General features: G+C 39.8%; 3 protein-coding genes across 4 annotated transcripts; 1 reads left to right on the forward strand and 2 right to left on the reverse strand.

The window, feature by feature from the left end:
- Nucleotides 1-899: 899 nt before the first annotated feature.
- LOC147334128 (Fc receptor-like protein 4) lies at nt 900-6,407 on the reverse strand. Its single transcript, XM_086285878.1, has 7 exons — nt 6,380-6,407; nt 4,668-4,931; nt 4,346-4,588; nt 4,143-4,259; nt 3,834-3,926; nt 1,777-1,836; nt 900-1,656 (listed from the first exon to the last, which is right to left on the reverse strand). Exons 1-7 carry the CDS (start codon nt 6,405-6,407, stop codon nt 1,613-1,615), a joined length of 849 nt encoding a protein of 282 aa, XP_086142004.1. The 3' UTR covers nt 900-1,612.
- A 3,626-nt stretch (nt 6,408-10,033) lies between these two features.
- On the reverse strand, nt 10,034-15,552 carry LOC147334129 (ICOS ligand-like). The gene is made up of 3 exons (XM_086286832.1): nt 15,311-15,552; nt 11,514-11,852; nt 10,034-10,765 (listed from the first exon to the last, which is right to left on the reverse strand). Exons 1-3 carry the CDS (start codon nt 15,366-15,368, stop codon nt 10,680-10,682), a joined length of 483 nt encoding a protein of 160 aa, XP_086142958.1. The 5' UTR covers nt 15,369-15,552; the 3' UTR covers nt 10,034-10,679.
- Nucleotides 15,553-21,613: 6,061 nt separating this feature from the next.
- LOC147334130 (myelin-oligodendrocyte glycoprotein-like) lies at nt 21,614-26,308 on the forward strand. 2 transcript variants are annotated; one of them, XM_086286678.1, is made up of 4 exons: nt 21,614-21,882; nt 21,993-22,099; nt 25,118-25,456; nt 25,688-26,308. In XM_086286678.1, the coding sequence occupies exons 1-4, from the start codon at nt 21,725-21,727 to the stop codon at nt 25,852-25,854; spliced, it is 771 nt and encodes a 256-aa protein (XP_086142804.1). In that variant the 5' UTR covers nt 21,614-21,724; the 3' UTR covers nt 25,855-26,308. The 2 variants fall into 2 exon arrangements, with proteins under 2 accessions (XP_086142804.1, XP_086142805.1); XM_086286679.1 differs by lacking the exon at nt 21,614-21,882 and having other exon boundaries at nt 21,887-22,099.
- The last annotated feature ends 1,589 nt before the right edge of the window (nt 26,309-27,897 follow it).

The raw sequence follows: 27,897 nt of genomic DNA on the forward strand, positions 1-27,897 counted from the left end.
TTCATGACACTCATCTGTTATCAAGATGAATGTCAGTAAGCTGTTTCTATCACATTTAACCTGATGCTGAATGTTATGTCATTTCCATACAAACCTTAACACAAGTATGAAAGTTTTGTTTGTTTTTTAAAGTAAAACTTGAGTCTATCTTTTGTATGGTCAGACTTAGCAGTGACAACGCACAGACGTCCGAGCTCCATATATCGGTTGTTAAGCTTAATGCAAGATCGCTTTGCAAACATTCAAAAATGATCTGACTCACTTGCTTTACTTCTCTGCGATAGCTCAGAGATGAAATGCCGGTTTGGCTCCAGATGCTTTCAGTGTGAAGCAACTCTACAATGTCGACAGGCCTCATACACAACAGCTACTCTACTGTGTGAAGCATACTGCTCCTTCATGCTAAGGTCACAACCTGGGTTACGCCATGTTGCAAGTTTTATGAGGTGCTTTTGTGACATTTAATGGATCGGGTTACATTTTTTATTTCTCCTCGATATCCAATAAAGTAATTTAGGTCAGGATCGATACCAATACTGTATCCGATCGGTCCATCCCTAGAACAAACAAGTCAAACCTGCTCAGTTCCTGTTTTATTTCTCTAAAGTGAAAGATGAAAACATTTTGTCTTTAAATTATATCTGTATAACTGTAATACTTGGAGTTAACAGTAGATAGCTGCAGACTCTAATTTGTTGTTGTGTTTAGCAATTTGTTGGTGTGATTTGCACTTCAGGGCCACCGTACTAAATGGATGTTTTGGCTATGTTAGGCTTCAGAGTAGTTTAGCCCAAGAGCTGGGACACATGAATCAGCCTGACTGATCATGCGTGTAAATTATCGGACACCAAACACTTTCAGCTCTTTGCCGAGGAGGTAAGAACATGAGATCTTCTTAATGTTTTTTTTTTTTTTTAAAGTGACTTCATTGTGTTGTAGTTTACACCAGGGGTAGAAAACTCCAAAGCTTTGCCCTGGGTCAACACACCTGAATCAAATGATTAGTTCAGGCATCTGGAGAACTTCAAGACATGTTGAGGAGGTTATTTAGCCATTTAAATCAGCTGTGTTGGATCAGGGACACATCTAAAACCTGCAGGACACCGGCCCTTGAGGCCTGGAGTTCCCCCACCCCTGGTTTACACCATTCTCTAACAAATACATCCCCAGTTCAGTCTCAGAAGGAGACACAAATCCCTTTGCTCTTTGGTTTTTGGGTGATATAAAAATGCCAGTCCTTTAGTCTCAAACATGCACATCCTGGAATGAAGCTGTTCTGTTTTCAGCCACTGAATGATTGAAAGAAGGACATATATCAGTTAGCTACAAACAAATAAGTCAAATTTTCCATTTGATATCTTTTCCAAGCAAACATGAGAAAACACATGACAATATTACTGCTGAAGAGTAACTAAATGAGTGTGATAAGAATGAGAACAAACGCCATCAAACATGAATAAATTAAACATAAGAACAGTCAAGGACATGAAATATATTAGTAGAGGATAAAATTTGAAAACTCAAGTTAAAAATACATTCAGTGAGAACGACAGGAAGAGGGAACGGACCAGTTAGAGACCAGGAGCTGGACGTCAGTGGTTGGACTGGTGGACTACTTCACTGAAGAGTAGACGACGTCTGGCTCTGGTTTAAAGTCTGAACACAAACACAGTTCAAACAACATTACAGTTTTCTCTCTGACAGAAAGGAGATATTCTGTGCTTAAGTCATGATGTGGTTAGAATAACTCTGTACAAAGGTACAGAGCAGCTGTACCTTTTATTCTCTGCCCAGCAGTGACATCTTGTGTTGTATCGAGTGCAGCTGGATCATTCTCTGCACAATAAAACAAAGAAATGAATAAAGGGACAAAAACATAACATAACCATACTACTTTTGTTTATGTAGAGATTAATAAGGAATTTTTTATAAATAGCAACAACTTTTCAAGCTTTTTCCTTTTAAAAACAAAATAAAAAACATCCCCTCTGCTGTGAAACTGTGGTTACCACATGAAACTGGGGATGTTTGTGTGAAAAAAGAAAGAAAGCAGATGTCAGTTTCTTTCAGTTCTAACCAAAATTTCTCCACAGGGCACAAATGAAACCTGCTCTCAAATACAAAACAATTGTTACACAAACCAGACAAGACCGTGGTGAGAAATGTCACGACCTCAGAGAACAGTCATCTGGAATCAATAACAGGAAGTTGCTGCTGAGGGTTTTTTAGACAGAATTTTACAGAAGTGGGAAGTTGTTGGTCTTTTAGTCCTTTGTGTATTAGAGAAACAACTGTGTATGTATATTGTGTGTACCAAACCCAGACACATCTGGGATTAATCTGAGCTGCTTCTAAATTTACTGCTTAGTTATGACACTGGCAGAATTCACAACACATCTGACATCTGGCCTATGTGAGGCAGACCTGTGACTGCTGCAACGTGGGAGATATTGATTGGTACAGCTGCTGCGTTAGCTTTGCTCCAACTCACTGACAGGAAAGACAGAGACGGGAAGTACTTCACATTTAAAGGGAAGGACCAAAGGGTGATAACTGTTTTGCAAAAAGGAAATGCAAACAATGTTACTGTAAGAAAATACTTCCAGTTTAGTGAAGCACATAAAGGACTGGCATCCAAAAATAAGTTCAGTAAGTTTCAGTTCACAGTAAAATTATCCTTCTCACATTTTCCTGAAATCTCATTATTAGTTTGTTTGAGAGAACCAGAGCTTTGCGAAAGGGTAATTTTTTTTCAGTGACTAAAAAAAAAATTCATATGGTATGGTAATGTAACTCTAACAATGTAACTGTAACATAAGTTGGCCACTCAGCAAACATCTTAACATTTCAGTCTTTGTCCCGGAACAAAATATATTGTTAAAATTTTAAATAAATGAACAGCCACCTTGTTAGTGTTAAAACAGCTCTTTTTTTTTTTTTTTTTTTTTAAAGGAGTTTATGTTTAAATACGTTGGATGATCATTTTGTTTTTCTGTGTTGAGACTAAAGTAATTCCACTGGTATTAGTACCACCTACAAAATCTCTGGTATCAGGACTCCTTAAGTAGATTTAAAAAAAAAAAAACTCACCTGTTTAAACTGTATTAAAACTTAAAGTTTGCATTCATAGGGGCGTGGCCTCTTTGACTTACAGGTGGATGGAGAAACTGTTATTAGCTGTATGCTAGGCTTCACCTCAGCTAATTGGAGTCCTTGAACTGGATCTCTACACAGTGTTTGTTCTGTTGGTGCCCTTGGGACCATTTTTAATGTCATTATATGACAAATAATACATCTGATGTGTGATAGGATGTGTGGTTTGGAGATGGGGGTACTAACAAAAAGACAGATGGCCAAGGTGGAGGTGTTAAATTTTTGAGTTTTGTTGAGAGAACTAACGTTGAAGCTTCAAAATGTCAGGCCCAGAAACCTGCAGGTGATGCCATAGTTAATCTGTCTATTGCATGTAGTCTATTAAATTAACATGAACGCATAATAATGGAAAATAAAACAAAAAAACAATTGACCCACATTAAGTAAGGAGTAGCTGAAACTTTCCATTCCATGCAATAACGTGACTGGTCACTTATTTCCTGTTTAAGCTGCTGATAGGCTCTTTGGAAGAAAGCCCTCTGTGTTCACCTACATAGGTATTCTTCTTCTTCAAAGGTACTCTTTGGCTGAACCTATAATTTATGTTTATTTATTTATTTATTTAATTATATATATTTTTTGATTACGTAATTCTAAATGTCTACACTTCCATTAAGTGTTCTAATTTTATGGACCACAACCCAGCCCCCAACCACAAATCTTAATAAAAGAAAATGTACCTCTTTCTGATTTTACTGGTTTTTGCAGACGATTTGATAAAATGACCTCAGTGTAGGTGACTTGGTTTTCTTGGACTTCTTCAGGATTTTCAGCTGAAAAAAAAACAACAACATTTAACCCGAAATTAGTTAGGGGTAAATGAAGAGAATAAGAAATAGAAAAAAGAACATGTGTTTTCATTACTGTGTAACAGCTTGGAGTTACTTCCATTGGGAGTGAGAGTCAATATAAAAACATCTAATCACAATAGCTGTGTAGCTTATTCAGCAGAACTTTATTTATATAAAATCCAGAAGTCTAGGTCTCACCTTCAGGTTTCCTATGAGCACGCCATCTCAGCAGCAGAACCAGTAACACCAGTAGAACCACAACACAGACTGATCCAACAGACAACAGCACAGTGAGAACAGATGTGGTGTGTTTGTCTAAAATAAAGCAAACACAGTCATTAAGTTGTCGTCACATTGTGAATGTTGAAAGCTGCAGAAACACAGACAGGTGAGTGTGTCACCTGTGACAGTGATCCAGCTGGATGGAGACTCTCCATGACCGCTGATGTCACACTTGTAGAGGCCTTCATCAGACCTGGAAACATGCTGGATGGTCATGTGACCTGTTGACTCATTCCCAATGAAGATGCCATCTTTATAGAAAGCAGCTGGGAGGTTGGAGGAGTTCTTCTTTTTACAGAGCAGAGTGACGTCATCTCCCTCCATCACAGGGAGGACAGGACTCTGCAGGATCACTGATCCACCTCAACACAGAGACAAACTACAGCATTTCATCCATTTACACACAGCTTCATCAACACTAACTCCACACACTCAGCTTACCAGTGACTGTCAGGTTAACCATGTTACTGATGGGACCCTCTCTGGACTCACACCAGTAAACTCCACTGTCTGACAGGAAAAGTGTGATTTTACAGGAGCGACCAGCTAGTTGCCCAAATCCATTTGTTCCACACTGAGTCCTCTGTCGTGTGCTTGTGTTTCTCCTCAGAGTCCATCCAGCAGAGCTGTCGTCCTCCTCACAGCTCAGAGACACAATGTTATATTCAAAGAACTGAGAGCTGCTGGGACTCACAGTCAGACGAGCTGTGAGGGTTACAATGAAAAAAAACAAAAAAACAATTGTTGCTTGGTTGCTTTTGCCTGACACAAAGGTGTTTTACTTAATTCTGAAACATGAACCCCATCAGGTCATATTAGTGAGCATTTCTCAGGTTTAAACTGTGGCAGAAGAAGGTTACTGACCTTGGTTTGTTGTGCAGCTCAGCAGTGAGATCAGAACTAAAGAGAAATGACACTCAGGTTGATTTGAGGTGAACATAAAGAACAACTCCACACAAACACACAAACTCATCTCTCTCTGATATATCATTTTCTGATATTCTCATTTTCTGTTCGATATCAGGAATAGGTTAAAATAAAGTTCAGACTGACAATAGAGCTACACTGTATCCCAGCTGCCACTGTGGGAGAGTTAATGTGGACTGGTCAGCAGTTTCACATCCTGCCTGTATCGAATCACCATTTAACCTCAAACATTTTCCGCCACATTTTCTGAAGGAACTTCTTTAAGGTTATTACTGAAATAAAATTAAACAAAACTCTTGATTCTCCACCAGTCTGAAGTTTTCATCTAGAAAGCAGCTCTTACAGTGATCATATTTTTATGTACACTGTGTAAACTCAGAGTGTAATCAAAGTATCCACTGTATTTAAATACCACAGTAAAGTCATGTGTCCACTGTGCAGCTGTGTTGATATAATGAGTGAATGATTTGATCTTTTCACTGCCTGCTGTGCTTCCTCGACTCCTGAGCAAAGATAAAGAGTCAGTTCAGACCTGCAGTTGGTCCTCGTGGTGTTTGAACTTGAATTCAGCCTGATTTGTTTTTCATGTCTTCTCCTCCATCATCAGTTATCAGGAGAGCAGACAGTCAAAGTACAAGAATTCAAACAAACACAGAGATTCTACTTACAGAGCAGACACAGCACAGATGTTGCCTTCATCGTCCTTCTCACTCATTTGAGCTTTTTTTCATTTCTGTCACCGACACCAAGTAAAGCCCGCCCTCTTCCTCTGAGCACCAGCTTTCTATTGGTTTAAATATAGTGGTGGGGACCTGAAGTTTTACTTAGTATAAAAAAAATACTCTGCAGTATCTTGTTTTTCATTCGTCAAGTCTTAAGACTGGAACACTGTGATTCACATTTTACATTAACACCATCCTCACACATGTTTATATACGGACACTAGAGCAATGTTCCCTCTAAGCTGCGCACGGTCTCTGCGCACAAAAAAAACTAACCTGAATTGAAATTAAAATTAAAACTTTAACAATTCTGTTTTGCAGTGTTAGTCAGTGAGTGACTGGTCCTCCCGTATGGGATTAGAACGATGCCACCTTATCCCATAGTCCAGCCAATAATGCGATTCACATTCGTATATACGCAGCTAATCGACGTCGTTGACAGGCTATGACAGCCTCCTCATGTGCCGACACCAGTGTTTTAGCTAGCAAAGCGACGTGGCTGACGTGGAGCGAAGCCAACGTTTACAACCATTGGAGATCTGAGCAGGACAGACGGAACAAATGACGGAAAAAGTGTGGACTTTATACCAGTTTTTAAATTATGTTGATAGGCCACGTAAAACCAGAGTTATGATAAAAAATATCTGTAATGTTTGGTTTTCTTCCTGAATACTGTCGTTGTTTATATTTACTGCGGGAAGAAACGTTCTATAAGAAAAAAGTCTCGAAAGCGCTCTCTGCCTGTGAGCAAAAGCAAAACCAAAAACACCCCCACCCTTTCCTATTGGTCGAAAAAAAGTGCCATGTCGACCAATCAAAAAAGGATATGGCAAGTTGTAAAGAAACGGGGGGAAGTTTTAGGAGTGACGGCAGTGTTTTGAGATGTGAGAGATTTGCGACGTGTAGTGTAGTCAATAGTTTTGTTGTGTGTCAGGACAATGAGGCGACTGCTGAATGTTACAGGTGTTACAGGAGTGACACATCTCCTGTTGTCAGGCCTGCAGGTATCAGGCTGCTGTTCTCCTTTATCTCATAGTGGACAGAAATTATTTTTTGGAGTGGCACAAATAATTTGTGTGGCATCAGATTTGATGCAGAACAGCTGATTGTTCTGTAAATAGTTTGAAATGTTTATTTAAAAACACCTTGGCTGCATTTAAAAAAAATAGCTGCAAAAAACTTTGTTGTTTGTCAAACTGAGTTATTTTTTGAAGAAGTAACTATATAATTAATTGCCCAACATTGGTCATTATATGCTGTATTTTGCAGACACTCTCTCCCAGACCACAGACTCATAATACAAGTCAGAGCTTTGTAAGTAAAAAGAAAGTTGTGTTTTCAAAATTGGAGTTCAAGTTATTTTTACTTCCAATAGTGTTAACATACTACACAGGTCATTTCAGATGTCAGATTTTTTTTTACATTTTTATTGTAAGTGGGCTAAAGCAGTTAATTAAAAGTATTCTAACATACATGTAAATGTTGTCATTTTAATAAACCATGTAACTTGGATGGATTCAATGCTGGCGTGACCACAGTGCACACGTCTGATGTTGCTCACAGTGGTCCAAGTTTGTATTTCTGTGAGGTGTTATAATATACTTAATACATGAATAATAATAATAAGACCTTTTATACTTTTTAGGAACTGTATAACAAACACTTTAAAGCGGAGAAAAAACACAGTTTTACTTAAAAAAACAACAACCAATTTTCAGGTTTGAGTTCACATCTCGTGGAAAATTAATCAAATACAATCTATCTCACGTCATCTCAGTTTTCCAATAAATAAAACACAGCAGCCTCTGATGGGCCAGATCTTCCAGATCATCTGTCATTTAAAAAAAACAAAACTTGAATATGTCTTTATCAGCTATGTCGGCAGGTTCAATTTCAAGATCACCCAGTTTTGCTCCTGTAAATACGGATATGTTCACTGTGATGGGTCCATCACCAGGAAAGGATAATGTTTCTTTTTCTTTCACCTTTCTGATTTCACTGACTCTTTTCCCAAGTGCAGTTTACATCACTATGATTGCATATTGCAAATGCTCACATTTTATGTGATTGCTTGCTCTGAGCTCTCTTGGGAAGGGAAAAGAGAGAATGTATCTTTCTGTAGTCTCAAAAGTGATTTTGTGCTTGAACACCAAAACATCCTGAGGACCATTTTTCCTTTTGTTCATTCTGCTTGTTATGGTGATGCGATGGTCATCTTATATCTACCACGAAGTGCAACTTTTCAAGCCAATCTGCGGTTTCCAGTTGGGTAGGTGAAGCGCAAGTTTTCACATGTTTCACACTCGCAGCAAATTGTTTTAGCCCCTCTCCCTTTGACAGCCACCAGACTTTGTCTTGCAGCAAAAGATTTGATGTGAGAGTAGGTGCACTGATAATTTTATGAATTGTTTATGTTTTTATGTAGTCTCCATCGGTGAATGGATGTTGTGTCTTACTATCTCATGGGCTACCAGAAAACTAGCAGCAATAATTGCATTTTTATTGAACAAGGTCTAAAAAAAGCATTTGGTCTGCTTAGCAGTTCCAGTCCCTCTTTTTTTTTTTTTTTTTTCGTCTCCAGCTTGGTGCTTTTCAGCAAACTTGGAAACGTCTCGCGACACTACAATTAAAAAAATGTTATTAAACATCGGGCAAGTCAGCATAATAAGTGGTGAAAGCAAATGAATCAGTCCAAACAGAGAATTACACACCAGTTTCCCCCAAGAGTTTTGTTCTTCGGATTAATCCACGGTTAGCTTGCTGGAGCTCTCTCATTATTAGCCACTGGCAGGGAAAACACGGGAGAGCGAGAGGTGTGGTAGACAGGGTGGATATTTGCAATTTTTGTTTTATTAATACATTTAATAAAACTGCGTATAGAATAAATAAATATAAAAATAGTTTGTTTAAAATTGTCTTAGTTTTGTTTTATTTCTTTTACCCTGAAAGCTTCCGGCAGCCACAGCTAGAAGAGGGCAGGTTACCGACCTCTGAGCTAAAACCCTGCCCTGTCCAATAATCACCAGAAACGGAGAAAAAAAAAAAGAAGAAGAAGAAAGCTTTGAATCCCATTTTCAGATTCTTTGACCCTTGTTAATTATCAAGTACTCCTCATTTTCTAATTCAACTGCAAATGTTTTCTTTTCAAGATCATCCATGTGCTCACAGCACAACAACAGGTTTGGACAAATAACAGTTCTTTATTAGCAAAATATGACTTCTTATAAAAACATACAATTACAGATAAAAAAAGTTTATTCATATTTGAATGTAAAAACCAAAAATACATTGAATTCCAGAGAAGTAATTTAATAATTAATTAATTTAATTTGAACAAAATGAAAACTAAGACTTTCAAAAAGCATGAGCCAATATTTCATTCACAACAGAACATGAATAGCACTCTGATTGTGTTGGACACTTTTGTTTATGTAAGATTGTTTTGTATTATATTGCATTGTGTTGTACATAAGATTGTTGTATTTCTATCTTTTTATCTTGAGGGCTGGGGGCTGTGGGAGCATTGCAATTTGAAATTCCTCTGTGTGCTCTGAGCATATGGTTTTTGCCAATAAAGCTGACTTTGATAACATGAATGTTTAATCTGAGATTTTATACTTTCAGGCACTAAATGAGCTCATTTCAAATCAGATGCTTGCTCCAGGTCTCAGAGTAGTTGAAACAGGGGCCTGTTTGTGTAGCATCTCCTCTTCTTTTCAAACCAGTGTGAAGATGTCTGAGCATTGAAGTTATGACTTTCTGGAGTTTTGGTTTGGAAATTCAGTCCAATTCTTGCCTTATATAGGCTTTCATTTGCCGAAGAGTTTGTGCATTTAATTAATTATGCGTCTGTAATGTTCTCTATAGGTGAAAGATTGGCAAATACAAACGGCCTTCCCTGAACTAAACATCATCTGAAGGGTAGCAGATGGTAAATGGCCTGTATTTATATAGCGCTTTACTAGTCCCTAAGGACCCCAAAGCGCTTTACATATCCAGTCATCCACCCATTCACACACACATTCACACACTGATGATGGCAAGCTACATTGTGGCCACAGCCACCCTGGGGCGCACTGACAGAGGCGAGGCTGCCGGACACTGGCGCCACCGGGCCCTCTGACCACCACCAGTAGGCAACGGGTGAAGTGTCCCAAGGACACAACGACCGAGACTGTCCAAGCCTGGGCTCGAACCGGCAACCTTCCGATTACAAGGCGAACATTTCTAATGTTAATTATGTTCTGTTGCTCTAAAACCTTTATAGCACTTTTAGCATTCATAGTTTTAAAATTTCTCAGTTTAAACATTTCTTATGTTAATTACGTTCTGTTGTGAATAAGTTATTGGCTCATATCAAGTGAAAGTCTTAGCTTTCGTGTTGTTCAAATTTATGAAACATCACAACTTTTCTGGAATTCAGGTTGTATAAAGAACAACAAATTGGAGGCTGAGAGGAACGGAAAACCTACAAGCTACTATACTATTAGGATAATGATTTTGTATTGTACAGTGAATTCATTGATTGATTTACAAAGTTCCTTCTTATTGTAAACAAATCCTATGGAAACTGAAGATGAACAAACAATGTAGTTCACAGAGTCTCTGACAGACAGCACAGAGACTGACACAGTCTGAACAGGTTTGATGATAGTCAGAGAAATTTGACATCAAAGCAACTCTGGACGTGTTCGATGTTCATCATCAATTCATGGGTCAGAGTTCAGATGGAAAAAGTTCTGAGAGGTTTCAAAGCTGTTGTGGTTCAGCAGGAGGCTGGTACGGATCCTGTCGCTGTTATTCTCTAAAATGCAAAAGCAAAAGCAACAACAAAAAGCAGACCTAAAACTAGCACACTGCCTTTCAGTCCAACAGATCCTCCTCGCTGACCTGCAGGTGAGAAACAGGTGTGAGATGTTAGCTGTCAGGTAGATCAGTGTTTCCCAACGTTTTGGAGCCACGGCGCATATTTCACATTAGAAAAATCACACGGCACACCACCAAACAAAAATGTCACGAAAAGCATGTTGATAATTCTTTCCCTGCATAGCAGAAGTGGCTTGATTTGTCCCCAGGATACCTTTTCTTTTGTTTAAATTGCTTTCTTCTGACCACATCTCGTGCTAGGGCCTTCATCTGTGATGGGATTTTCTCCAGGATCCAGGTAAGATTGACACATGTTTCTTTTCAAATATTTATTGCTTTTATGTGCTGCATTGTCACACTCACAGCATGACAATTATGTAATTTCCTCTGTCTTCTGTTTTACTGGCAGTTGGCGACACATTTAATCAGAGCAGGTTGCATTGCCCTCTAGTGGAAGAGAATGTAATTGTTCTGCCAGTCACGCCATTTGCTTAGAGTACCAACCAGGTGGAACCAGATCATCTTCCACGACAAACCTGTGTGCCGCAGCACAGTGGTTGGGAAACACTGAGGTAGGTGATGAGTGAAGAACAGAACAGAATCCATTTCCTCTTCAAACTGCTGTCAGACATTATCTACTGCACTCTGATCACATCACTCAGACCAGCTGCTTTCTACAAAGTCTCATCAACAACATCTTTAGAAACAAACATCAACAACCAGGAAGCAGCTTCACCTCTGATCACACACACACTCAACTCTACTCACTCACCTGGAGGATCAACTTTCAGGGGGATGTTTGTGATGGACTGCAAGGAGCGTGTTTCTTCCAGGAAGACTTGACACTCGTATGTTCCAGTGTCATTAATCGTCACATTCTTCAGAATCAAAGACACGTTTCCATCCTTCATCTTTCTGTCCTGCAGATCCACCCGGTTCTTAAAAGATTGATGCTGGTTGTCTGGATCAATGTTTCCATCCCGAAATAAAAGAACATATTTTGGCTGCAGGTCAGGTCGGTGCCACTCTACAGTTAGGATCTTGCTGTTGTTTCGAGCTCGACATGGCAGAGTGACATTCTGTCCAGACTCAGCTGTGATGGTTTTCTGGTCTGTCAGAGGAAACAATACAAAGCAGAGAGGTTATAGGTCAAAGTACAACTGTTCACTGTGCGCTGAGTGTGATGAGTACAAACATAAACACCTGCTCACAGTGTAATTTGTGAAACAAAATAAATACAACAGTCAGAGAATGAAAAATTCAGGAACCAAATCTCTTATGAAGCCTCTTAGTGTATTTCTGATTTACTCACTCTGTCAATATAATGTTTTATAGAAAAATTACAAACTATTTTAACATTCCTTTCTCTTAGCACTGTGACTTTAATATTTAGCATGAAAAAAAAATCCCAAAATACAAAAAATGCTGTCAAAACAAACAAACAACAAAAATAGTAGATCTCTGAGCTTTGATAGCAGACTTTTCTGATTTCGTGTGCAGCATCATACAGTGTGTTCTTGTGTTTGTCTACGTCTACAAATCTCCACACAGGAAAGGAAGTGACCCTGACTCAGTTCTGCATAATCAGTTTCAAAGCCACTAAACTATGCACGTCATTTTTTCAAAGACCCCTCCACAGCAAAGCTTTCTGACTGCAGGAGACCCAAAGCCTAATTAACTTTCAACTGCAGCTTTGGCAAATGACATCGGTGAGACACCTGACATCTTTCTGCTTAATTTAACCATGTTTGTTACTGTTTGGGATTTGCTTATGATGAGCCTACAGAAAAGTGTTCCCAGTCTCTGCAAATTTGTTCCTATACAGTGCTACCAAATCCCAAGTGCACAATGATTGACGTGGATGAAACTGTGCAGTGGATGAATGCAGATTGTTTGACAAATGGGTCCAAACAGGGAGGGTGAAACAGCAGATTTCACAGAGAAACATTTCATTGTTTTAAACACCGGTTTCACTTCAGCTATTTGTATGTTATAAGTTTACCTTTATCTGCAGCTCAGTGAAGGACCAACAACAGCACAAGCATGAGTGGCCCACGGGCAAACTGTACCGCATATATATCTATGTCTATCTAGATATCTCGTAACAATATATCTCTTCCAATTAATATTGTGCAAAATATTGAATAACTCACATCAGTGTCTACTAGGGCAGGGATAGCTCAGTAGGTAAAGTGGTCGCCCCATGATCGGAAGGTCGGCGGTTCGAATCCACTTAACGGCTACCCTGAGGTACCCCTGAGCAAGGTACAGTCCCTACACACTGCTCCCCGGGCGCCTGCTTAGTGGGCTGCCCACTGCTTCACTGAGTGAATGGGTCAAATGGAGAGAAAAACAAGTAATTTCCCCATGGGGATCAATAAAGTATCCATTATTATTACTGTCGGTCTACTGTTTACTATCATAGTGTGAGCGTGGATGTACGCATACATGTAGCCTACATATACACATATATAGTTTAGAACTTTGATAGGTTATGTTTTATCCTAAACATAACCTATCAACCCTGATTATGTCATAGTCAGGGTTCACCAGCCTCTGAGTTTAAGATTAGGGCCAGCGATCCTGAATAAAACATATATATATATACACACACACATGTATGACAGAGAGAGAGATGGCTAGGTACAGCCGTTGACCGATGGCCGTACAAGGAGTGAAACCTGCCCATTCGTTCATTTTTATTACTGGCAGCCACCAGCCCCTCCCCTACACTTGCTGTGCCTGTGCGCTCGCGGGGCTTTTAACATGGAAGAAGTGTCTAAAATAAAATAAAATAAACTAAATAATCAAAATCAACAGTCAAATTAACGACATGTTATCAACATTAAAGTGCAGCATAAATGTCACATGTTGCAGTGCAGCAGGCAGCCCTGCACAACACACTTCTTTATTTCTGTCACACCGGTGACATTAAGAGGGCGTTGTAAGTCTGTCTTTCACTCAGTGTTGCCAACTATATTTAGCAAGCTTTCAGACCCCTTAGCGACTTTTTTTTTCTAAAAAACAGTCGCTAAAAAAGACGTGAAAGCGCGTATCGCTTTTACTCTCAACAAGCAGCGGGTGCTGTCAGTTCTTCTTTTACTCTTTTACTCTTATGCTGTTTTGTGGATCACAAGGTTTAAAACTACTTATAAACACACACACAAAGTAACTCCACCAGAGTGCCTATTTCGGGTCATTTTTGCCGGTCCAAGCCCGGGCAAAGGAGCAGGGTTGGAATTGTGACATTAAAAAAACAATAATTGCTAAAAGAAATTTAATTTGTAGTTCTAAATAAACTCTAAATGCATTTAGGACGTTTTTTTACTCACTTTATGTCTCTTCCACGATGTTATTTCTCTCTCCAACAACACAATTAGGGTTACAATTAGATTAGCATGACCAATTATGCAAATTAGGCGTAGACGTCATTTAGCGACTTCTAGCGACTTTTAGGACAACCAATAGCGATTTTCCTTACTGAGGAGTTGGCAACACTGCTTTCACTGGTTTGATTTTGACAGAGAGGAGGGCTGGGTAGCCGTAGTTTTTGTTGACCGCTGCACAACGAGTTTCCCCTTGTTGCATTAGAGCCTGTGATGTTTTAAGAGTTTGAATCGTGAGCCGATCACGTTGCTCTGTAAACTTTTCAAGCACTTTAATAAACAAGCAAGCAATTCCACCTCTCGCATTATTGCGTTAAGTTGACAGCGCGTCAGGCAAATAGGCAGGCTCAGCCCCCGCCCTCTAGCGATTGTGGAAGTCGCTACACTCCTCTTCTTTTCTCTTTTTTTAAACTTTGAAAACGGGTTGTGTGTGAGACTTTAAATCAACAAAATATAAAATATACATTTTAAATTGTTATTGATCCCTTTACCCCGAGTCCTAAAGTGTATATTAATTTTTTTACTCTTAAATATTTATTGTTCGTTTACTTGCACTGCTGTAACTGGGAGCTCTCTATATACTGGACTGTATGTAGCGGAGATGACAATAAAGTTTACTTTGACTTCAGCAGCGAGCAGGCGCACAGAGGGCTCTCGCGATCACTTTTCATGTATAGAAAAACATCGGTGCAGATTATAAGTCTGTATCATGATGTCTGGTGTTCGTGTTTGTTGTTTTGTTTTTATTTTGTTTAATTTTGCGAGTTGGTTATAAGATGCTGCTCCAGCCAGCCAGAGAATCCCCCGCCGCCCCGCCATCTCCTCTCTGCGCCGCAAGCAGCAGGTGCACCTCGCAAACGGAGAGCGCCCTTACTCCCAGCAAATGTGCGATAGAAAACCGATGGGTGCCTATGCCATCCCCAATATGCGCTGGCATGATGTCGGGACAGCATGAATACGAGCAATTTTTATTTATTTTTTTTCTTGCCCGTGATGCCGCCCCCCACCACGATGCCGCCCCGGGCAACCGCCCGTGTCGCCCGTATCTAAAACCGCTACTGGTTACACCTGCATTACATTAACGGACGTGAACTCCACGAATCAATAGAAAACCCACAGTGATTTCCTTTACTTTTCTCTACCTCAGTGGGAAATAGTTTGGTTCTAAATTTTTGAATCTCACCTGCAGAGACAAACACGAGGAGCCCCACAGACAGGAAACAGCAGAGAGATGTAGACATTTCCTTGTTAGTGCTGATGATCCGACACTTGTCCAAAGGCGCTGGTATTTACTGTAAATGACTGAGCCTCAGTATAAAGCCTGACTAATTAATTAGGTACTGAAAGTTATTTCCCGTGAAAACAAGCACTTCTCTCGCTTATGCGATTGGCGCTTTCAGATGCATTGTCTTTGAAAAGGAAGTAGGAAATCTGAACTATCGAATCACAACACTACATCAGCCTCTCGTGACTGATATCTACCTCCAATCAAACTTCCATCCATCAGCCTGCACTAGTGCAATGCGCAGTAGTGAACCTGTGGGACTGCCATTTTTGCTTGTACTGTTTGCATCTGTGTCTGAGCCGTGCGCCGCCTCCTTACGTGAACGTGTCGCCGCGGTGTGCATAATGTGCCTACACAATGCAGGCACAGCGCTGTACTGTTAATGACATCCGAATGAGTTTCCCGTTCTACGGAGCAAACAAAGCCTGTTTTATTGTTTCATTTTTTTCTGACCTTCTCACTTACTTCTGCTTGAACTTGGTGAACGTCTCATTTCCGAGGTAAAGGGAACTTGATGCTTTAGATGTAGTGATCCAGTGAGAAATTCAAGCCATTTATAGGAATATAAAAAGTTATTAAATGCAGTACTGTGCAACAATGTAAAGCATCCTTTCAGAAGAGTGAAGATTATCAGTAACATTTACTCAAGTAAAATTCACTGAAGTTCAACTTAAATATACTTTAATTCTGCTTAACATTCATAGTTAACATATGAAGAGATCAATGGATGCAAACTAAGAAAACTAAAAAAAAACAAAAAAAAAGTGAACGCTCATCAGGAACCACAGTGAAAGTATGACAGAAATAAACTGACAGCTAGAAAACTATTTTTCTTCCTTTCCTGTGCACAATTCCACAGAATGGCATTAAGTTTACTTCATTTCTCTGCGCTGGCAGTGATAAACACAAGCAGAGAAAGTGTTTGTGTTCCAGTGATTCTTGAGATAAGGGACAAAACATGTCTGGCAGATAAAACCTAATTCTGTGGTTAAAAATATGCATACAAGTGTTAACCCAACTGCCTAAAAGACAAACCAAGGCAATGTTTATACAACAAAACTATGGCTTTGCATTTTTATAAATATATATTTATTTTAAATGGTACATTACCAGTACCTTAAAAGTCCATTGTCCAGAAGCAGGTGTGATAATATTAAAATATAAAAAAAAATTAAAAGTAATGTAAAATTAAACATCATGGCTCTCGTCACTAAGTATTTAAGTCAATACCTTATACAATATCAAAATATGACATCGAAAATTTATTTTTAAATATTTTTTAAGTGATTAAAATCGTGTCCAGAGTTTTTGTCAACACCGTCAGATTTTTTCAAAAGTACAAAAAATTCAAATCATTGTGACACTCTGAGGACCCCTTTACCACTTCCTGTTTGATGCACTTCCTGTTTGATACACATGCCATGAGGTCACTGCTGTGATAATTTGTTTGTTTTTATTTCATTTATTGCACACCTTTCTGATAAAACTCTGTGTCACAACCATAGTGCGTCAACACCAAAGTCGATCTAATCCAAGATTTAATTATTTTTTCTTGTAAAAAGAGCTTAATTTAGGTAGATTGTTGAGGCCATAAGCAACTGATGAAAAACAAGATGGCTTCTGTCAGAAAAACATGTGTTATGAGAAAAAGTCGGGTATTTTGTCAACACCATTAAATGTCCACACCATCAGGATTTTTGTCTGACGGTGTTGACCCTTTTTCTAATGGTGTTGACAAATGTCACAAAAGTCTGCTGTTCACCGTTTATATTAAGTAATTTTTTATTAATATTTCAGACATATTACTTCCTGTGCATTTTACTGATATTTCTGCTTCACAGATGTGTCAAATATTATCAAATTTGCCTTATCTTGAATCTCATTGTTTATGTATACAGTATTAATCCTGTAGGAAAATGCTTAGTCCTCTGCATTTAACCCATTCACTCAGTGATGCAGTGGGCAGCTACCAACCCAGGATAGCCTCTGCTCGTTGGATTTGAACGCCCAACCTTCCGATCATGTGACATCAACTGAGCTATCTCTGCCCCGAGAGTTGGTCTTTAAGTGATGATGCTTCCTGCTTCCGGGCCCAAACTACTCTGTGTTTATTAAGCCTGTTGTGCTGTTAAAATGTTTTAATGCTTTTTATCTTGTTCTATTACATCTGAACAAGCCCCTAAAAACAGCCAGTGATCACTGTCAGCCTAACCATCGGGAACCCTCACGTTAACTTCTATCAAGTGGAAAAAAGTTAGCATTCATCCTCCAGCTTCACTGTGTTTATGTTATGCTAACACAGCTGTGTCGCCAGCGATCACGTGGCACATCACTACATACCAGCTAGCCCAACTTCAGTAACCTGACAATAGTCACTGCTGTTTAGTTTTCTGTCTCCATTTATGTTGGAAGTGGTAGCAGAGCTGGTATGTTTAGGTGGAAACAAGCAATCTAACTTTAACTCTGTTAAATTTCATATATTCTGTTTTCATGGATGCCTGGATGTTACACCTGGTAGAGCCACACACTGATCATTTTATTAAAGATGAAGGAATTTAGACAGTTTGTAACTCTCAGTGATGCCGCAGAGTTCCTTTGACTTTGGGATCTGCAGCGGAGTTTGGACCTGGAAATGGCTAATGACATCAAACTTCATGGCCGGATAGCATTTCTATTGCTTAATGCATAATTGTGTTGTGAATATTCATCCTTAATCTGTGAAAAAGTATAAGGTTCAGAAAAGTTATAGTAATTACAAAATGGTACATTTCAGGCTAGAATGGCAAAGGGGAAGCTGCCCTTAGAGGAACGAAAGAGAAGGAACAGGGAGGATCAAAAAAGAAAGAGAGAAAAAATTAACAGCCAGCCTGAGCTGAAGAAAGAGTTTCTCATAAAGGAAAGATGGAGAAATAAAGAACACCAGTGATCTGAAAGGAAGAGAAAAAAGGCAGAAGAGAAGGTTTTGGAAGAAAACACAGAGACAAAAGGAGAGAAAGTCCAGCAGGGTCTAAACACACAACCACAGAGAACTTTAGGAATCAAGGAGTAGTAGGCTGGTGAACTATTAAGATGTAGAACATGTGCAAAAACAGAATTGTTATGATGTGTCTTGTGATATTACGAAGGTTGTTAAGGTTTAATTGTCATTTTGAAAGAAATAATATCTTGTTTTCTACTAGTGTGTCTCCACCGTCAGCACCTTGTCAACTCCATAACATGGAGTTTTGGTTTATTTTTCCTCTTTTGGAGAACCATATAGTTTCCTCCCTCATGATCTTCCAATAAAAATACGTAATTTTCTCAATAAATGTGTAATTTGCATGCTGCTTGATATGACTGTTTCTTATACAGATTAAATACAAGCTTCTGAAAATATGTATGACTGTAACTGGCTGCGCGCACACAGCATATATGATTTAATACATAAAATAATTTTATGTATTAAAGAACATATTGAGAAAGCGCTCCACTTTAAATGTTGGCCTCAGATGTGATGATGATTTCTCTTAAATTCTAACGTTAATTGTTAATTGTTATGAGAAAAGGTTGGTGTTAGTGTACATTAATACTAACATGGTAACATTGCTGTTTGCGTCTTGATACATTCTCAATCATCCAGGAAAGTAAATCTCCAAAAGTTGTCATGAGAATTTGCATAATTAAGATTAAGGAACTGACAGGGTACATCTGTCACCATCTTACAATGCTGTGATTGCAGCCATTCCCCAACTCTCTGTGAATGCTGCTCATGGCCATTGATCAGTGGTCTTTGATCAGTGGGTTTTGGTCAGTGGTTAATTGAGTAACTAATGATCAAGGAACTGACCTCCCAGCCCATTGTTCCTTCAGTGGGCTGGTTTCAGTCATTATGGAAATGTACTGTTTATAAGATTGGGGAAAGGAAAGAGTGTGAGGATAAGGAAACCCCACCATGTTCCCAAAGGACATCCCAGATTTACCCCTCCTGTAACAGAAAAAGCCTGTAACAAAAGCCAAAGGTCTACTGGGGTCAGCAGGGGAGCTGGCCCCAGGGAGGGGTCACTTGCCCCTCCCTTCCTTCCCTCCCCATCTCCAGCTGCCTCCCTCTTCCCGCTCCACCACAATCACCCACACATGCAGGGCCTTGGGGGTAAAGGTGTGTCACCAGGGTGCAGGGGAGACACCCCCCCGTCCCCCTCTGTCCCCTTCTGGCTTCTTGTGCCTCAATTTTATCTCACAACTTAGACATTCACATTACTCACACTCTCATAACACATACATATAGGTTTCCCCCTCCAGGGGCAAGGGTACCTAGACCCGGTTTGTAGAGTACGCTTGGGGAGTGTGATCGTGTGTACAGCGTCTCTTTATGTCTGTCTCCACGTTGGTTGAGTGTGGAGTAAGTGCATATGAGAGCATGAGGGTGGGAATGGATGTTTGTATCTGTGTGTGCCTGTTTGTCTGTGTCTATATGTCAGGTTGGGTATCAGACGCCACCTCTCTGGGGACATCTCAGGCCCTCCAAGGTTTGGAGGCCTATCTCCACCCACCACCACTTCCCCTGCCAGTGGCGGACTCCCTCAGACATCGGTGCGTTGGTGGTTCTTTGTGTCCGGGGATGGGCGTCCAGGTACACACCGGCTCACTCCTTGGTGGCTGCTTGTTGGGACCTGGAGCCTGGGGCTCGCTCGGGCCACTTCAGGGGTGGGGTGCCCTCGGCCTCTCGGCCTGGGGCTCGGTCACTCAGGCACGGCTGGCTGCCGGCAGAGCTCACGGACACAACCCCCCCTGGCTTCTGCTCCACGGCTGCTGAGTGAGCCCTCATCTGGGACTCTCCTCAGCTCTTTCTGGGACAGTGGCGCGGCTGCCCCTCTGTTGGTCTTCCTTGGTCTCTTGTGTTCTGGGGGCCTCTGGATGTCTGGAGTCTTGATCTCCTCCATACCTGCTTCATGCCCTGGAGGACGGGGCTGTGGCCCCCCCACACCCTCTAGCAGATCATTACATGAAGGAACCTTTTAAAAAAAACAAGCGTGTCCATGCTCACAGGTGTACACACGGGTGATCACACCCACAAACTACACCCTTTTTGGCTCCTACCTCAAAGCACACTGTGTTCTGTTGATCTTACGTGCTGCACAATAATGTTTAATATTTTGTATTTACTGTCATATTCCCATATATCATTGTGATGTTGTTTATTCTATTACTCTTGTTCTCTTCTGCTTGTTTTCTTTTTTCTTTCTCAGCAGGTGATCCAGGTGATTGATATGTGTATTTTTTTGTCTGCTTATTTAGTTGTTTTTTTGTTTTTTAGCCCTTTATCCCCGTCCCCTTCTCCACTGTTTCCCCCCCTCTTCCTTTCTCCCTTTTCTTTTCCTCATTCAAGTCTGTCCCGTATCTAGCAAGTGAAAATAAAATAAACAATAAAATAAACAATAAAAGGTGAATCAAATGGACCATTACGGCAAGTCTGGGATGGTCCATTTGGTAAAGTAAATCCGTTGGACATCTTTCCTCACCTTTAGACAATAATTCTGATGGCAAAAGAACCAAACGGGACAGGCAAAAAAAAAGGAAAAATAAAGCCAAAGGCTTGAATGCCTTCTTGCTGAGTGATGGAAAGATTTGGAATGCCACTCATCTAGCATGCTGTCGCCCAGTGACTGAAAAGAACGCTGACACTGCTAGGCTGCACCACACTCTTACTGGCTCACCTACTGCCACGCGTCAAGTACAAGTCTCGCTGGCACAAAGACTATATTGTACCATAAAAGGTTGCTTGGAAAAAGAACATTAGAGAAACGTTATTACTTGTTCTAGCTTGGGTTTAAAAAGAACAGATTTTCTGCCACCAATGCACTAAGAAAAAATTGTCATGGAAAAACTGGAATAATAATTTTTCATGTTACGTAGGAGTGCAATATAGTTTCAGGCTTATTAAGCTTTGCTAGTTGTAGTAATCTGATGTTATAACTATTGCGACATTTAAGTTCACAAGTGTATGTGTGACTTGCTAAACAGTGAATTACTTTATTTCTGTACGCTATTTGGTGAACTCTGTTCATAAAGAGAGAGGAGACGTTGTGTCCTGCAATGATCGTACCATATTGCACCACTAGAGGGTGGTGTCGTGAAATAAGAGTAAAGTGGAGTTGGTAAAGTTTTAGAGTTAGAGTATAGTTAGATGGATAACTTGTTGTGTCTCCCTGTTACCTCTACGGTGTAAAGTCTGTGCTGAATTCATTAAAGAGCACGGTTCCTTTATGCGGACTGGTTTATTACCGGCCGCTACTACAGAAGTGATTATTTTGGCCATAACTTGAACATAACTGAATGGAACTGTTATTTCTATTCTCGGATATTCAAAGATGTTCTTCTCGTAAAGTAAAGCAGCTTTTAATTCTACCCTGCTTGATTCCCAGGCTCGTCCTCGTAGCTTATAACACTGATCTCAGATCTGTGCTCGTCATCAGCGTATATTTAAAGCCCAGGTAACCGAAACGGATCCATTGTGGTCAGTGTGTTTTTTGCTCTATTTCAAAACTTACAATTAATTTAGTTGTGACAAGGGGACAATATATTTTTTGTTATCCGCATAAAGTTCCGGTGTCCCGTCCCGCAGACCTACATCTGAAATGTCCGCTGCAACGTCTGTATCGCTCATCAGGAATGTGCTGTCAGTCTGCCTCCTCGTTTCAATCCGTGCAGGTGAGATTTGTCTTTAATTTCAAACCAAAAAGCCTTTCTTCTCTGTCGTAGGTGTGCAGAGGGGAACAGCTGAGGCAGTTTTTTGGCCACTCAACTCGGTTATGTTTGTTACGCTGGAAACGTGTTTGTGTGTAGTTTCTTCTTTTGACACTGAGACACAAGGAGTTAATTAGTCGAATAAATGTGCCGCTAAAATTTACGATTAATTTTTTTGTCCGATTTTTTGTCTTGATTTTATTAAGTCTTGCAGTTTAGCAAGTGCGTCACAAATTGTTGCGCTTCCGCGTTGTGACGTTTTAACTTCCCTTTGAACCTCCTATTTAACAATACCAGCAGACTAGGGGATTTAAAGATTTAAACTAGCTAATATCGAGTGATTTAAATTACATCAGCTAACTTTTTTGATGCTATTTACAGAACAAATAAAAATAAATTCTTAATTTTTAATAAGATACTTTGTAAGTAACGGCAACGTTTATCACAACCGTTTGAACTTTTAGTATATTTCTGTTAAAGTGTTTTAAATCTGCATCACTGTGTCATGAAATTCATTCTGCATCTTCTTTCTGCTGCAGTCGTATTAGCCTGTTAATGACAAGCTGAAGCAGAAACGCCTCTGTGCGGGCTCAGTGTAACAGCACTGGTGATAACAACATCTTAGAGTTGTTATCACCAGAATGCACAGAGAACAACTATCAGTTAGTTGCCGTATGTCTGGATTTATTTCACTTAAATCAACACTGACTGCTAAACACTGAAAGGGAAAACAAAATTGGGCTTAAAGTTTAATTAATGACAGAAACTCAAGAACCAATCAGTGATGAGAAAGTCAAGAGAGCAAACAGGGTAAGTATGGCGAGATGAGGGAGAGTGGGGAAAAGGGTAAACAGAATATCAATCTTTACACATGGTTGCCAGCCACGGAGCTCATGTGCATCATTGTTTTAGTTTGTTAAAAATTTCTATTCCTCTTTTCAAATTTGGCTTAGGTTGTTTTTTTTATAGTACTATATAAATATAAGTACAGCTCCAGACCCAAGTAACAGCAAGTCAAAATGAAAACAAAACAAAACATTACCTTTCTGTGTTCAGCAGTAGTCTTTATTCAATTTAAAAACTGTTATGGAGTTTATGTGACATTAAACATTTGGGTGGACAGAGTCTGAGAGAGGACAGAGAGGGAGAGAGCAAAAAGAAACAGATAAGAGTGGATATGTAGTCAAATTCTCCAAAATTATAAAGCTGTAGCTTTACAACATGCATATAATAATTATTATAAGATTATATTTTCGGCATATTCTAGTTGAGTGAGGAGTATGGAGAGAGAGAGGTTGTACAAGAACAGGAAGAATGAGGGAGCAGATGATGAAGTTAGCTGGAAAAACAAGTCATTTTTCACAAAGTAGTTTTTCATGTCTTTCATGCTTTGTGTGCTTTCCAGTAACACACTGAAGAAAATGTAAGTGAACATCCTAAACAGAGCATGTTGACATGAATAGCAGCATTTAACAGGATTCATATCTCTCTAAACATGGACAGGATGGCTGCCACTACATCGATGTCACTACAAATCTGTTTTCCACTCGTGAAATTGGGGTTCATGATGCTCTGTGCTCAGTCTCTATAATAAAGGGAGGGTTTGAATGAATTCAAAAACTTAATAGAAGGTAATTCTATTGCACGTTTGCTTTGCGTACAGGTCTGTGTAGTAGAAGGATGATTTTAATAGTGCTAATAATGCTACTTCAAGAGATTGATTTGGTGGACTGCCTCTATGTGAATGAGACTGAATGTTGTACATGTTTCTCATCGTATCTCCTTTGCTACAAATAGTTCTTTAACTTCTTTAAAGACTGGACATGTGTGTGCATGACATAATGACTGGGGACCGAGCCCCCCTAAATGTTTGAAACTAGAATCACCCCTGGTAAAAATGGCTGCTGTGACTGAGTATTAGAGCCACATGAAAAAAAAATGTTTTGAAAAAAAGTTGAAACGTGAAGATTAAAGTTGTTGTTTCATGTCAAACTGCCACAGTAGCTATACCCTCTACAAAATGCCTTGTGTATAAGACTTTGTAAAAACATATATCCTCTTTATTCTACCAAACTGCATCAGTTGTTACTAAAACTGATTCTAAAGTAGGAGTTCATTAACTTATCCACACAAGGCAGGTTATGGGAGACTATGTTCATGTTTTGGACTTTATTTCCCCCCAAAATATTTTTTTTCTTAATGTGGTGCGAATACTCCTTTGTAATAGTACTTTGCTTTATTGTAGAGCTCTTATTAATTAGTAATTGTTATTAGTAGTGAGACCCACCTTGTTTGTAGAGTGTCTGCTTGAATGTGTGTTGATCCCAGTGCCTTCAAAGCCACGATGTGATTATTTCCAGTGACATATTTTTACTTGAAGTTTTCCCGGCCTCAATTACAGCTGGAATATTAGTGGAAGACATGTATGAATGTGGAAGTTACAATGGCATGCTACCCTCTGAAATATTTGTAGTTTGTAAGGTATTTAATATCTATATTCTTCTGGTTACTTGCAGATAATAGCTGCTCTGCGGAGCTACTATGTGTTTGCTTCCAACATGAAGCTGCGGTTTAAAGTGTTATTACTGAAGTTTGAAATTACACAAAAAAATCCCCTTTTCTCAGCTCAGAAATGTTTAGTGTTTTATTTTAAGCTCCCAGTGAGCTTTCGTTCCATTTTCCATCTATTAATTATTTGCTCATTAAGTAAACTGGATCCTTCTCATAAATATTTTTTACATTTTGTATAAATGAAATTGCTATAGGGAGGATTTGGGTGCAATTTGAAAATATAAAACTTTTATTAAAATATTTAGGAAATTTGGAGCAGGAAGTAAAAGGAAGTAAATTGGAGGTAAATGTGAAACCAATTAAAAAACATGCATTTCAGTGGTATCTCTCTGATCCTCACATTGATTGGCTGTTGTACAATAAGCAGAAACTGACTTCATCCTCTCTGCTCTGTGTTGTTTCCTCTTTCAGACCAGAAAATCATCACAGCTGAGACTGGACAGGCTGTCACTCTACCATGTCGAGCTCCAAACAACAACATCATAGTTGTAGAGTGGAGCAGAGCTGACCTGGAATCAGAATATGTCCTTTTGTACCGGGACGGTCACTTTGTTCCAGAAAACCAGCATCCATCTTTTAAGAACCGGGTGGATCTGCAGGACAGACAGATGAAGGATGGAGACGTGTCTTTGATTCTGAAGGATGTGACGATTAATGATGCTGGAACATATCAGTGTCGTATAATCATGAGAGAAACATACTCATGGAAACCCAGCAGCATCATCTACCTGAGAGTTGTTGATCCTCCAGGTGAGTGAGTAGAGTTGAGTGTGTGTGTGATCAGAGGTGAAGCTGCTTCCTGGTTGTTGATGTTTGTTTCTAAAGATGTTGTTGATGAGACTTTGTAGAAAGCAGCTGGTCTGAGTGATGTGATCAGAGTGCAGTAGATAATGTCTGACAGCAGTTTGAAGAGGAAATGGATTCTGTTCTGTTCTTCACTCATCACCTACCTGACACCTCACACCTGTTTCTCTCCTGCAGGTCAGACAGGAGGAGACACAGAGGACGGAGGGAAGGAGGGAGGAGGCAAGGAGAATGACTTTCGCCAATTTATATTTTGCTTGGTAGTTTTTCTTGTATATGTTGGGATTGTTGTTTATGTGATCTTCATGATACATAAACAAAAACAGAAACAGGATCCCCATTAATCTCGTGCTGAACGGCAGCATGCAGAAATGCCAGGATGTGTTTTTCAAGCAGTACTCTCCTGCAGCTCTCAGTGTTCACGCCGAGCCTTCAGGGAAAGACAAATGACAGAAATGGACAGGCTCGGGAAATCTGGGCAGTCGCCGTCATGATGTTGTTCATGTAAAACCGACAACATGAACAAAAGACAGACACCAACAGGCAAAAAGGAGGAAAATGCACAAAATAAATCAGCCATGTGAAGGCCAGTAACAAGGTATGATACAGAGAGAAGCTAAACAAAGGTGTGTTATTAGGAGGGGTTGAGCTATTAAAAGCAGAAAGAATGATCGCTTTCATTTTTCATTTGTAGTTTTACGAGCTCCCGATGCTCAAAATTTACAACATTTTCACAGAACTGTAATAATATACTTACTGTAGTTGTACTAAACTGTGGATGTTAAAAATAAAAAAGTCATTCATATTTGATATAGTTTTTATGTCTTTTTTATGGCACAGTATTTCATTATCATACTTCATGTTCTAGTGCAGGGACTTCTAGTAACTTTGTTCTCCACTGATACGGGTCAGAGGGAGCTGATTTGACTTCCTTGTGTCCAAGATATAACAGTGGTATCCACTTAGGATCACACTGTTATATTTCAGAAACATTTTTTAAAATGAGAAAAAAAAAATCATAAATATTATACTGTCATGTATTTACAGCCAAGAAAACTGGCACATCTAAGAAATGCAACAACCTCAACTCCTTGTTGCTGCTTCCAATCTGCAAAGCACTCTCACTCTGCTCTGTAAAAGACTTCCACAGTTTGACTTTCAAACCCAAAGGCAACATCTATCCCCCCGTATGATTCTCAGCTTCTAAGTAGTTAAGTGTCTTTGTGAAGATACTTTGTGCTTGGACAGGAAAAGCTGGAAACATTACTGTGAATGTCCATAAACAGGGTGCACCTTTAAGACCGATTGTTTGAATTATCAACTCGGTCACCTATAACGTCTCTAAGTTTCTGGCTTCGATCCTCAACCCGCTGGTGGGCAGCTCTGAACACCACATCCACAACACCCTGGATTTTGTTGAAAAGGTGAGCGATGTCATTATGGAGGCAGATGAAACCATGGTCTCGTACGACGTTACATCTCTCTTCACTTGCATCCCAGTCAGGGAAGCGTTGGAGGTAGTCCGTAAGAGATTACAGGATGACCCCAACCTCAGCAACAGGACCACTCTCAGCATCTACCGAGTGTGTTTGCTTCTGGAACTGTGTCGTCATTCCACCTACTTCACATACAAGGGTCAGTTCTACAGGCAGAAACATGGGTGTGCCATGGGCTCCCCAGTTTCACCCATTGTGGCCAATTTGTACATGGAAGAAGTGGAAAAGAGGGCTTTGCTATCCTATCTTGGACAGGGAGGAACGCTGGTTTGAGCGCAGAGTCACTTTCGCGGAGTCCATTCACTCACTGGGCTGGTTTCAGTCATTATGCAAATGTACTGTTTATAAGATTGGGGAAACCTGCAGTCAGCTGAGACTGAAGATGAGTGACGAAACGTTTCTCCCACAAAATGCTACGTCCAGATGAACAGAATCAACTTTTGGAGATTGCTGTTTGCTCATCACACAAATACCATGTTTTCTCCAATAGTGACCGACTTTTTCACTTCATCTTTGAGTGTATAGAAAACTCTTTACCAGTAAGTGAATTAAACATTTTCTAAAATGTCCTTGGGAAAAACATCCTTGATTGCCAGTCTACCTCGGTCACCAGTCTGAAAGCAAAAGACAACAGTTTTGCTTTTTGTGAGTATCCTCCATCTTCCTCCAGAGGGTGCTAAACATCTGAAAGCCACGAGTATCACTATTTCAGACCTTTTTCCAAAAAATGTTCCACACCAGCTCCATAAGGGGCAATTCTAAAATAATCCAAGAGGTGGGTCTTTGTGCTGGATCACAAGACGTAAACCAGCCTAATGGATAATATGATGAAGACACTGACATTAAATGTGTTTTTATAACCCTTTTCTCTGCGTTAAGCTGACAATCAAT

The sequence above is a fragment of the Aulonocara sp. 'chitande type north' Nkhata Bay genome, linkage group LG3 (genome assembly GCF_057382095.1).
Source record: "Aulonocara sp. 'chitande type north' Nkhata Bay isolate Kocher_YH1m ecotype deep benthic linkage group LG3, A_spYH_male_GT1.1, whole genome shotgun sequence".
NCBI classification, from domain to species: Eukaryota; Metazoa; Chordata; class Actinopteri; order Cichliformes; family Cichlidae; genus Aulonocara; species Aulonocara sp. 'chitande type north' Nkhata Bay.

Coding starts and splice junctions, on each gene's coding strand:
- LOC147334128 (XM_086285878.1), bottom strand. CDS start 6,407: ATGGTTGTAAACGTTGGCTTCGCTCCAC. Junction 4,260..4,345: donor CAGCTGGATCACTGTCACAG/GTGACACACTCA, acceptor GCTTTATTTTAG/ACAAACACACCACATCTGTT. Junction 1,837..3,833: donor ACCAGTAAAATCAGAAAGAG/GTACATTTTCTT, acceptor TTTATTGTGCAG/AGAATGATCCAGCTGCACTC.
- LOC147334129 (XM_086286832.1), bottom strand. CDS start 15,368: ATGTCTACATCTCTCTGCTGTTTCCTGTCTGTGGGGCTCCTCGTGTTT. Junction 11,853..15,310: donor CCTCGTGTTTGTCTCTGCAG/GTGAGATTCAAA, acceptor TTCCTCTGACAG/ACCAGAAAACCATCACAGCT. Junction 10,766..11,513: donor CCTGAAAGTTGATCCTCCAG/GTGAGTGAGTAG, acceptor TCTCACCTGCAG/GTCAGCGAGGAGGATCTGTT.
- LOC147334130 (XM_086286678.1), top strand. CDS start 21,725: ATGGAACTGTTATTTCTATTCTCGGATATTCAAAGATGTTCTTCTCGT. Junction 21,883..21,992: donor AGCGTATATTTAAAGCCCAG/GTAACCGAAACG, acceptor ATCCGCATAAAG/TTCCGGTGTCCCGTCCCGCA. Junction 25,457..25,687: donor GAGAGTTGTTGATCCTCCAG/GTGAGTGAGTAG, acceptor TCTCTCCTGCAG/GTCAGACAGGAGGAGACACA.